This window comes from Kogia breviceps, chromosome 5, assembly GCF_026419965.1.
Source record: "Kogia breviceps isolate mKogBre1 chromosome 5, mKogBre1 haplotype 1, whole genome shotgun sequence".
NCBI classification, from domain to species: domain Eukaryota; kingdom Metazoa; phylum Chordata; class Mammalia; order Artiodactyla; family Physeteridae; genus Kogia; species Kogia breviceps.
The window spans coordinates 66,584,320-66,596,855 of NC_081314.1; the positions used below are offsets into that span (position 1 = coordinate 66,584,320).

General features: G+C 36.1%; 1 protein-coding gene across 5 annotated transcripts in view; it reads left to right on the plus strand.

Moving 5' to 3' along the window:
- The window catches only part of KLHL24 (kelch like family member 24), a 38,837-nt gene that overhangs the window by 1,567 nt on the left and 24,734 nt on the right, over window positions 1-12,536 (plus strand). For 2 of the 5 annotated variants that reach the window (XM_059064535.2, XM_059064536.2), the window contains exons 2-4: window positions 3,104-3,235; window positions 4,653-4,695; window positions 8,657-9,637. In XM_059064535.2, coding sequence (XP_058920518.1) covers window positions 8,718-9,637 — 920 coding nt within the window. In that variant the 5' untranslated portion in view covers window positions 3,104-3,235; window positions 4,653-4,695; window positions 8,657-8,717. Of the gene's footprint in view, window positions 1-3,103; window positions 3,236-4,652; window positions 4,696-7,855; window positions 7,929-8,656; window positions 9,638-12,217; window positions 12,338-12,536 lie in introns of those variants that run through there. The other 3 variants (XM_067034109.1, XM_059064538.2, XM_067034110.1) reach the window with 3 other exon arrangements.

The following is a 12,536-nucleotide window of genomic DNA, read 5'->3' on the forward strand; positions in this document are numbered from 1 at the left end:
TTCGCAGTTAATGTTAGTGGATTTTAATGATTAATCACTTGCTCTCATGAACAACTTTTTAAAAATCGTGTCTTAGTATTTACAGCTACACTGTTTATGTCCACCGGCGAGGTTGGTTTTTAAGTATGTAAAATAGATGAAAAATCTGCTTGCCGTCGACTAAGATGTAAAATTAGAATTCTGTTTTTTAAAAAAATAACTTGGGGATATCCTCCCCCCCCCCCCCCAAAAAAGTTAAGATTCTTCTATACCCCGGTTTAGATGAGTTGTTTCCTTGTTTGGGGGATTATAGCTCACTCTTCTATGATGACAGTAATAAAATCTACAAGAACAATCATTTTAGCCACAGTGTGTTAAAGATGCGGTTTTCCTAATCTGTGATTTAATAGGGAACTTGGGTTTTATCAGATTTTATTTTCCTATAAATCTGTAGGAACTCACCCAAGACGGTGCATTTCTGTAGCAGGTAGACTGAGCGCCCCGAGTGAAGCAGGAATTGACTATGAACAGTTCTCATTGTATGCATTCTTAATTTATTTTTAAAATTCAAGTTGGGATGACTATGCCAGAAGGAGCAGCTTCTGTGATCCTGAACTGCCTCATCTCTTGTGCATTGAAGGCATTTAACATTTCTAAATAAGTACAAGTTGCAAACCTCTAACCTTTGTAAAAAATAAAACCACTCATAAGCCTGCTTATCCAGACAAAGCCTGTGACTTAGTCTCTAAACAGGAAGAAAAATAATATTCTGAGTTGGAGTTTACTATCAGCTTTAATTTAAACTTTCTTGGCTTGTGTCCAAGTTGCTAAAACCTTAATGCTTTTTCAGAAAACTTTTAGTTTCTTTGTTTTTCTGCCATTTTATTAAAACCCAAAGGTCAAGCCTGTGAAAAACAAATACTATTCATTAATGAGGGACTGCAGTTATTTTTGTATAAACTCCTTTTTAAAAAATATTTATTTATTTGGCTGCACCAGGTCTTAGTTGCAGCATGTGGAATCTAGTTTCCTGACTAGGGATCGAACTCTGGCCCCCTGCATTGGGAGCGCAGTCTTAACCACTGGACCACCAGAGAAGTCCCTGTGTGTACATTTTTCTTACCTAGGAATTTGGGACATCCTTTTTCAATAAATATTTAGGTATGGACTGTATAAAAAATGTAAATAAAATATCCTAGTATATCGTCATAAGTATATGAAATATATAAGCATATATATTTTGTATGATTCTATTTCTGTTGTGATTGAAACAAAGAGTATGTGGCCACTTGACAACTGTTGACATTTTAAAACCCTTATTTCTCATATTAAAAACAAAAGCTAAACTAGCTTTTTTAAATTAAAGTTTGTCACTCTGCCTGAATTCATCACCCAGGGGCTAAAATTTTTCAGCAGTCGGCACATCTTAAAGTCTACTAAATTGATATCTAAAAGTCATTAGGCTTTGCTTTTTACTCAGTGCTTTCTAAGACTTAACTTTTGTAAATAATTTGTGTCACCACTAAGGTAAATAAAAATCACTGACTTAAAAGTGCTTTTATCCATAGAGAGGTCACGTAAAATATTGGATCTCAAACTTGTTCAAGTGGCAGAGTACTGGGTCATGTCCTTGCAGATTTAATTAATTCTAATAAGAGAACCAAAAATAATTTTTTAAAAAAATTTATTTATTTTGTTTATTTTTATTTTTGGCTGCATTGGGTCTTTGTTGCTGCGGGCGAGCTTTCTCTAGTTGCCGCGAGCGGGGGCTACTCTTCGTTGCAATGCTCAGGCTTCTCATTGCGGTGGCTTTTCTTGTTGTGGACCACAGGCTCTAGGTGTGTGGGCTTCAGTAGTTGTGGCACGTGGGCTTAAGTACTTATGGCTGGCGGGCTCTAGAGCACAGGGCTAGTAGTTGTGGCACATGGGCTTAGTTGCTGTGCGGCATGTGGGATCTTCCCGGACCAGGGCTCGAACCCGTGTCCCCTGCATTGGCAGGTGGATTCTTAACCACTGCATCACCAGGGAAGACCCCAAAAACAATTTCGCTAAAAGAAAACATAACTATATATCTATAGGTCTTAAGATTTTAAAATAAAACAATGCATTAGATATCTTCTAGCAAGATAAAAGCAAGGACATTAAGTTTACATGTCAAGTAGGTTCAATAGGACAGCTTTATATCAAGTGTGATGTCTGATGATTAACAATTTTTTTTTCTTCCTTTGGGCGTTGGGGAATATTAGTAGCCAAAAGTTTTAAAGCAAGGGAGAGAAACAGTGAATGGAGAAGTTCAATTTTTTTGTTCTGTGATTTGGGAGAAGACAGCATTCTTTTTTCAGTTACAGAACCATAATTGTTTAGTCTGACACATTGTTTACGAACTCCTAAATTTTTCAACATCAGATACCTCTTATTTCTCTTTCTCTCATTAATCAAAGTAATAAAGTATTGACTACTTCAGGTTCATGTAAACAAGGAATAATCACTTGCTATAATTCTAGACAAAGAAATTTAAGGGTTTTTTTGGTTTCTGATATGGTAAGTATGTTATTGGTGGTTTCATTAAGAAAATTAGAAATGTTGAAAATAACAGCTTGAAGACTGGACTTTAAGTGTTGCATTTGTAAAATTTGGTTCAGGAACCACTACTTCAAGAGTAAAGGTTTAAATTGAAGAGTATAAATCTACAACTTTTAAAAAGTGGTCATTAAATAGAATGGTTCAAATAAGTTAGCATTTGAGAAAATGTGAAAAAAACTGCTTGGTTTCAGATAGTTCCATGTTAAATATAATTTCCTAGTTATTTTTAAATAATGGATTTGCTATGTTACAGTGTTTTCTGACTTTCCTTCTGTTGAGTTACTGTATATCTTTAAAGATAAAACTCCCATTCTTTAGTAATTTTGCTGTTTCTGCTATGTTGTTCTTCACTCAAAGTTCAATTTGAGAAAATGGAATAGTGTGGAGCGTAGCATATAGCAATTCATTACCGCAAGTTGCAGGGACCATGTTAGTCAAAATGTTGTTGGTTTCCTTTGCCATCTGGTATTTATTAGTCTTTGTAAGCCCCTCACTAATCCATGCTATCTAAAGGCTAATAGTAACTTGTTTTTTTGTATAGGGGTTCTGCATTCTAAAGGAAAAAATAAGCCTGATTGCAGTTCTACACTCTAAAATCAATTCTGATACTATATAACGCCTTTGGACTTCGTTCACTGACCTCCTCTGTCCCTAGCCCTTACTGATTAGGTTGGTAAGTATTACCTAAAAACCCTGCAGAAAATGCCCAGGTGAATTGCCTTGCCCTTCTACTCCTTAAGGTATAATTCTAGACTAGATCAGTCATGAGAGAATCTATTCCCATTTGCACTCTAGCAGAGAAACAATTTGTGTTTTCTGCTAGAGAAACACTGAGAATTTGAATCTATTTTTGTATCAATATTTGAGTTCTTATTTGATTCTAATCTTAGCCAACCCCACAGCATCTAAAATTAGATCTGAATCCCATATTCACCACCCCAGTGGCAGACAGGGGGTAGGCTGTCTAGAATTGTTTCTTGAATTGACTTGAATCCCTACATTGGCTCAGGATCTTATTGTCTTATTGGGGGAAAAACTTACTTAGCTAGGACTAACAATCCCCTAATTTGATCAAGTTGAAATATTCTTTACCAAGGTATACACAAGTTAGATTGACTTCTGCAAATAAGGAAACAAGCAAGATAACATTCACTTCACAATCAAACAATAATCAGGGTATAGAGATGTGTGTTTATGTATACATGTAGAAAAAAATCAGTAGTCCATATCTTGGTTTTATGGATCCACTTTTGAATTTGCCTAAACTTGTTAAGAATTTATGAGTTCTATTTATAGATATCTAGGCCAGAAACCAGAATCACTTGTGCTTAAATACTATTGGTATTCTGTGTACAGTTCAAGGTTCCAGTATTCTCTCTTAAGCATTCCTCTCTTCCCATTCGAACAAAAAATTGTGCTGAATTGGTTGGTTTCTGCAGGTAATAAAGTCTATAAGGATCAAAAAAGCAGAAGAAATATGCATTTATATACTAAAAGATTTAAGATAATTACTTGATAAGCATGGTGATTCTATATGGATAATCTAGATAACTAAGAATTAAAAACTGAAATGTTTTTTCCTGAATTACCCAGAATACTTGAGCTTTTGTCATTGCTTTCATAGTTATGTAAAATATATAATGACTAAACTGTTTGCTTTGGGTAGTATTGATAGACCAACTCAGAATTATTTAATGACCCCAAACTCAGATGAAACATTAGTTACCAGACATTCTTCAAATATCCAATGCAGAGTTATCATAGGATATGTTTTCTCATCTCAATTCCACCATTAGCTTGATGTTGACATGAATATTTGTTTACTCATCTTTCACTCAAGAAATCTTACTGCAGGATAAAATTGTCAAGTAAGGAAGTTGATAAATAAGGAAACCATTTTAGATATAGCATAAAGTTATTAATTTGCTTTAAGGATTATTATTCAGGATTGGTTTTCCTATGCAGAAATAACCTTCCAGTCACAAACTAAAATCTACTAAAACCGCCTTTCAACATATTAGTAAATAACACAATTATGCATAAAGTGATTACTATCTGATTTATGTGTTGCTGTTTTCCATTTATTTTAGGGTGTGGAAAAACTGGGGCTTTGATCAAGCAAATGCTAAAAAGGTATTATATTTATAATGTTTATAAACTCTCTAAGCATTGTTACTAGAAAATGTAAATCATTTTCCTTCAACCAGGGGGTCACTTAGACCATCAGAGTAACAGAGAACAATTCTGTCCTCAAGATCAGATAGGAAGGCAGCATCACAGACTTTTCTGTTACCAAATAAACTTTTTTTTAAAACATAAATTTATTTTTAGATGCGTTGGGTCTTTGTTGCTGCACGCGGGCTTTCTCTAGTTGAGAGCGCAGGCTCAGTGGTTGTGGCTCACGGGCTTAGTTGCTCCTCGACATGAGGGATCTTCCTGGACCAGGGCTCAAACCCATGTCCCCTGCATTGGCAGGTGGCTTCTTAACCACTGCGCCACCAGGGAAGCCCCCAAATAAACTGTTTACACACTCCTTTCTACTCCTTCCAAATATCCTCAGTCCCTATTCTACCGTTTCTCCAGTCCAAAAGACACTAAAATAAGTTATCTCCCTTCATTTTTCTGGGACATAGGCCAAAAACAGGTAATTTTTAAATCTACCTAGCAATCTGAATTGTAATAGGTCTACACATTTATGAGTTCTGTAGTTGGAAATAAACTCTAGAGTACTCTTAACCAGAAGAATCTTTCTCTTAAAAGTCTTACTTTCAAGTGAGAGTGTAGCTCTAAGAATAAAGCTCCTGAAGGAAATGAGGGAGAGAAAGAAAGGGATACTACCTTTTCTAGACAAATTATGTGTCTTTGGCAGTCAGTCATTGAGAGTCCAGTCACCCTTGCATCCACTAACTTATGTAGGTATTATTTTCAGTCATTATATTTCTTTGGAACAAACATTGTCCTCTTGTTTTACCTACTTATTTGCTACTTTTTCCTGATGGGAATAATGATGCTTTGATATTCGCTAAATTTTTAGAAGAATTCAGTCTAATTTTAAAGTCTACTGAATTACATCTGGAAGCCCAAAGGATACACTCTGAAATGCATCTCATATTCCTAAGACACAATTGCGTAAATCATTTAGTCTGTCATCAATACAAAGAGTTTATATTTCGTGCTGTTGTGGACTAGTTCATGGAAGAGTTCTCAGAAAGTCCAGAGAAAGTGAGGCTGTCCAAAAAGCCACACAAAAGCTTCTTGGAAGGAAATAGCCCAGATCTATGAGGTAGTCTCTTTTACATACAAAGCAGTAGACAAGTATCTTGTTGCTGTTGAATGCATTTAATACCAGGTGATTTTATAGCTGTTCTAATTCAGGATTTTCTGGTAAAGCAGTGGAAGACCTCTTGGCAGTCAGCAATCAAAGAAAATAGCCGTGAGAATTAAGGGGAAGAAAATAGCATAAAAAGACCTTTAACTCATAAAATTTTAATCAGCCTTATATTAATCCAACTCACTCAATATGCTATCCCCATATTTATCAGATACAATAAGATACCAGATAACAAATACCAGATACAGTAAAATTATTGGATACAGAAAGCAGAGTATCTTTTCATTTATGTTTTTTTACTTGTCCCTTTGAGGCAAAGGGAAATTCTTAGTACTTGCAGTATGTTATTTTGTTTTGCATTCTGAACACATTTTCATTTAAACTTTTAGAAAGCAAAAATGTATGGGGGCTTTCCTGGTGGCACGGTGATTAAGAAGCTGCCTGCCAATGTAGGGGACACGAGTTCGAGCCCTGGTCCGGGAAGATCCCACATGCCATGGAGCAACTAAGCCCGTGTGCCACAACTACTGAGCCTGCGCTCTAGAGCCCGTGAGCCACAACTGCTGAGCCCACACACCACAGCTACTGAAGCCTATGTGCCTAGAGCCCGTGCTTCTCAACAAGAGAAGCCACCACAATGAGAAGCCTGCACACTGCAACAAAGAGTAGCCCCCACTCACCGTGACTAGAGAAAGCCCACACACAGCAATGAAGACCCAATGCAGCCAAAATTAAAAATAAATAAATTTATTTTTTACAAAAATAAATGGAGGTAGAAGCCAATTACAAATACACTTTGGATCACATACCAGCTTACAGAGATGTGAAAAGAGAGTAGGAGTAGAAGAACCACCTTAAAAATCAAAATTTAAGAGAATTGATAGCTATAGTCCAGTGCCTCAATCCATCAGTTACCTATTCAGAGCCGTTTTTGAGGGAGATCTGAGGATGTTTCTTATCAGTGAAAGGGTGCAGGGCATAAATAACATACATTAAAAAAAATCTAGGGCTTGCCTGGTGGCGCAGTGGTTGAGAGTCCACCTGCTGATGCAGGGGACACGGGTTTGTGCCCCGGTCCAGGAGGATCCCACATGCCGCGGAGTGACTGGGCCTGTGAGCCATGGCCACTGGGCCTGCTTGTCCAGAGCCTGTGCTCCGTGGCGGGAGAGGCCGCAGCAGTGAGAGGCCCGCGTACCGCAAAAAAAAAAAAAAAATCTAAAAACCCAGTACTACATAATTATAGTGCAGATTTTGGGTAAAATAGAGGAAGACAGAAGATAAATAAATACTTATCATTTGACAGATGTGCCTCCTTTTTTCTATGCCTAGATGCAGTGATACTTAAATTTTTCTATTTTCTTTATGTATTTTAAAAATATTTATTTATTTGGTTGTGGCAGGTGGGCTCCTTAGTTGTGGCATATGGGCTCCTTAGTTGTGGCTCACCAGCTTAGTTGCAGCATGTGGGCTCCTTAGTTGTGGCATGCATATGGTATCTAGTTCCCTGACCGGGGATTGAACCCAGGACCCCTGTATTGGGAGTGCAGAGTCTTATCCACTGCACCCCTCTTTGTATATGTTTTTTGTTTGTTTGTATGTTTTTTGTGTTTTTTTTCCTTTTCCAGCAGTAAAAACATTTATACATACATACATCTGTGCTATAATATGTGCCTACATAGTATACAGATAGCTACATAAGTCTCCCAGCTGCTTTAGATAAAAATTCTTAGAGACCTACCTAGAATGGGGAGAATCTGAGAAAAATTCTTATCAGATACTCCTAGTCCAGCTCTTAACTCTTGCTTCAATTTTTTTTTAACATCTTTATTGGAGTATAATTGCTTTACAATGGAGTGTGAGTTTCTACTGTATGACAAAGTGAATCAGCTATACATATACATATATCCCCATATCTCCTCCCTCTTGTGTCTCCCTCCCACCCTCCCTATCCCACCCCTCTAGGTGGATGCACAGCACCGAGCTGATCTCCCTGTGCTATGCGGCTGCTTCCCACTAGCTACCTATTTTACATTTGGTAGTGTATTTATGTCCATTTGCATATGTTTTGATATCTGCTTTTTACTTACTATCTGGTTAATGCTTCTCCATGTCATTAAATAGTCTATATAATTTTTAATGGCTTCAGGGACTGTGTGCCATCCTTAATATGTACTGTGGTTTAACTAATCCCCTATTGTAGGGTACTTAGGTTGTTTTAAGTATTTTCTATTAATACAGCATCGAACACCTGTAGATAAAACTTTCTGTATAATCCTGATTATTTCTTTAGGATAGATTGCTAGAAAGGGACTTACTGGTCAAACAACATACATATTTTTAAAGGCCATTGATAGATATAGCTGAATTCTTCTTAGCAGCACTATGTTAAAATAATAAACATTTATATTAGGGTTTGAATGTACTCAAGTTCTGTGTATTACAGCATTCTGACTTAACTCTACATTCAGTAACTGAAACCCAGTTGTGTAAAAGGGAAACAGAAGGTTATTAGTAATTCTCAATGTACATAGCATCCTTTCAACTGGGGGGGGGTTTAAGGAGTACTATTGCAAATTACCCCTGATGTTCTAATTGTATAAATTTTTATTTATCAGTTTTTATTAAAATGAGATATAGTGCTCTAAAGCCTGTATGAATTATATTGATTGTGTAATTTTATTGTAGTGTTTACATCAAAATGAAATGTCAGTTGAGTACTGAACTTTCTACATATTCAAATGGTTTAATTTTTTTTACTTTTAGTCACATAAGGAAGATCCTTAACAGTTATTTCTCAACAATTATATAGTCAACTGATGTAACAATGGTACTAATATTGGGACGAAGACTAAACAGAGAGGATCTTGGAGTGCGTGATTCACCAGCAACAAAGCGTAAAGTTTTTGAAATGGACCCTAAATCTCTGACAGGCCGTGAGTTTTTTGACTTCTCTTCAGGATCGTCCCATGCTGAAAACATACTCCAGATATTTAATGAATTCCGAGATAGTCGTTTGTTCACAGATGTTATCATTTGTGTGGAAGGAAAAGAATTTCCTTGCCATAGAGCTGTTCTCTCAGCCTGTAGTAGCTACTTCAGAGCTATGTTTTGTAATGACCACAGGGAAAGCCGAGAAATGTTGGTTGAGATCAATGGTATTTTAGCTGAAGCTATGGAATGTTTTTTGCAGTATGTTTACACTGGAAAAGTGAAGATCACTACAGAGAATGTACAGTATCTCTTTGAAACATCAAGCCTTTTTCAGATTAGTGTTCTCCGTGATGCATGTGCCAAGTTCTTGGAGGAGCAACTTGATCCTTGCAATTGCTTAGGAATCCAGCGCTTTGCTGATACCCATTCCCTCAAAACACTCTTCACAAAATGCAAGAATTTTGCCTTACAGACTTTTGAGGATGTGTCCCAGCATGAAGAATTTCTTGAGCTTGACAAAGATGAACTTATTGATTATATTTGTAGTGATGAACTTGTTATTGGCAAAGAGGAGATGGTTTTTGAAGCCGTCATGCGTTGGGTCTATCGTGCTGTTGATCTGAGAAGACCACTGTTACATGAGCTCCTGACACATGTGAGACTCCCTTTGTTGCATCCCAATTACTTTGTTCAAACAGTTGAGGTGGACCAACTGATCCAGAATTCTCCTGAGTGTTATCAGCTGTTGCATGAAGCAAGACGGTACCATATACTTGGGAATGAAATGATGTCCCCAAGGACAAGGCCACGCAGGTAAGAAGACTGTTTACATATTAACTGCAACATAATTAACAAAAATTTTTGTTTTTAAAATATTTTAAAACTTCCTGAGTGTAACCTCAGTGTAGTCATTTATATGTATCATCTGCATGTTGCTTTATATAATTTGAGATTTGTTTTGGATTACAAATCATTAGAATTTCTCTCCCAGTGAAGACTAAATTCAACAATAGCATTTTTCGTTACTGTTATTCTGAGCTACGAGACGGCATTGCAGAGGGTCTTTGCAGCTATACATGTTTCAACATATTTCTTTAATTTCTCTTAACCTTTGTAGGGTACCAAATTTATTCCACTTTTGTTTTCCCTAAAGATCTTTGGATGTAAGGTAGCTAAAGACTTTGTTAGACTCTGTTGGACTGCCTCTACTTATAAAAACAATTTGTATATTCACAGACTAACCTTTTTCCCAGCAGGTAGCATAAAATATAGAGGTGAAGTAAGTAAACTGATATAGATTGAGGGGGTTCTCAGCTGTAAAACCAAGGCTTCAGATCTTTTCTCATTGCCACAGTTACTACATTTAAAACACCTATAGATTTTAATTCATAAACTGTAGAAAAATAATCTCTATGCCTTAATAAGGGAAGGAATAGTATTAAACATGTTTTACTGTGAATAAGCAAAACTTGGCTATTGTGAGAAATATAGTAAAGAATCTTTTAAATATTTTTCTAACAAAGCTAACTTTTTTGGTGTGTATGGTAAAAAACACATAACATAAAATTTACCATCCTAACCATTTTTAAGTGTACTGTTTAATAGTGTTAAATATATTCACATTGTGTGAAACTGATGTTTATTTTCCCACACCATCTCCACTTTTTCTATAAATTTACTATTAGCGTAGCTCTCAAACACATTTTTGGCATTGATTTTGATTATCATTGTTTTGGCATGTGATTAAAATTCAGCATATTGTGAGATAGCATGTTTTTAATTAAAATTCAGCATATTATGAGATAGCATGTTTTTAATTAAAATTCAGCATATTGTGAGATAACATGTCTTTAAAATCTACACTAGTTTGGATATAGCAATATTTAATCTGTTTCTTCATATGTAAAATGAAAATTATGATAAATGGTGCTTACTTCACAGGTTTTGCCATTGAAACTATTAAATGCAGTAATCCTTAAGCTTCTCAGCATAGGAAGTGCTTTAAACATTATTGGCCATTATTATTTATATAATGTAGTGTTTGTCTGACCCACTTTAAGAAAACTCCCAGTACTTGACAGTCTGAACTTCTTTTATAAATTGGATACAATATTGAGTAACTATTATTACAAAAATTAACGTAATATTTCTTCGTATTAGGGCTAGAGTGCATTTTCTCTTCAAAGTCAGGTGACTTTAGTTAAAAGTAATTGTTTTATAAGAAAGAAATATAAGGACTTCCCTAGTGGCACAGTGGTTAAGAATCTGCCTGCCAATGCAGGGGACACGGGTTTGACCCCTGGTCTGGGAAGAACCCACATGCTGCGGAGCGACTAAGCCCGTGAGCCACAACTACTGAGCCTGCGCTCTAGAGCCCGCGAGCCACAACTACTGAGCCCGTGCCCCACAACTACTGAAGCCCGCGCGCCTAGAGCCTGTGCTCCGCAACGAAGAGTAGCCCCTGTTTGCCGCAGCTAGAGAAAGCCTGCACACAGCAACGAAGACCCAATGCAACCAAAAAAAAATAAAATAAATTTTTAAAAAAGAAATATAAAATACTTTACTCCTAGTCTTTTAACAAAGAACAAAAACTGCAGTTTTATTCTATAAAATATACTGATGATTTTTTTTAAGTTCTGCCATTTAGGACTGTTAAGAGACTTTGGCTGACCCTAAGAATGTGAAAGACCAAGGTTCTTAAATGTATTAATTAAGAAAGCTAAACAGCTTTGGGGCTGTTCCAGAACTTTTCTGGGCAAACAGTGTCTTTCCAAGGGGAGAATCATATATTTTTACAAACAGAATCCCCTGTGGTAGACAGAATGGTTTTGGGTCAAATAGAGTTAATAATATCTATCCCCCGTGTCTCCCATCTGCATAGGATTAGACTAGGGACGAAGGAATATATGTTGTAGAATCAAAAGTCATTTATATTAAAATTATTTGTTTATAAAGACATGACCGGAATGAAATCAGAGTGCAGCCTATAGGTAATTAGGTTTACATTATAACTAGAGAATTTTCTGATTTTCTTAGTTATTTGATTTACAAAAATACAATTTTACATCCAATTTTTAAGGGAACCAATCCATTTCATACAGTGAAACATCTATATAAAATTATGATCTCACTTTTCTTTAGGAGGCCAGTAGGAAAAAAATCAAACTATAGTTTTATTGAATTTTCAGACTATTGTAAATATAATAGCAGATATTTATATTATGTAAATTTTATATTTTATGTATTACGTGAGGAAGCTGGAGGAATCCTTTATTTTACAACTCTGCCATCACCTTCTATCCTTTATATTCTGTCTTCCACTTATCTGTTACTGCATGTTAGTACTAATCGCTAGGAATTTCCTTATCTGAACAATATGTATTATTTATACAGGTTCTCATCTTTCTGAGAAGCTACAAACTTTGTAAGAGGAGTGATGTCTCCACTTCTTCAACTGCAGCTCACTCCTCTGACTTCTGCTCCAGTCAGTCTACTGAAACTCCTCTCAATCAGGTCATCAGTGACCTTCTATTGTTATTTGTTAGCCTCTTTTCAGACTTTATTCACCTTGATCTCTGTTTAGGATCTGACATTTTTAATTGCTTTAATCTGTCTTGAAACTCTCTTCCATTAGCTTCAGGAGTACAATTTCCCTCATGGTCCTCTTCTCCAGCTACTCATTTTCAATTTGATAGCTCTTTTTCTAGTGTTT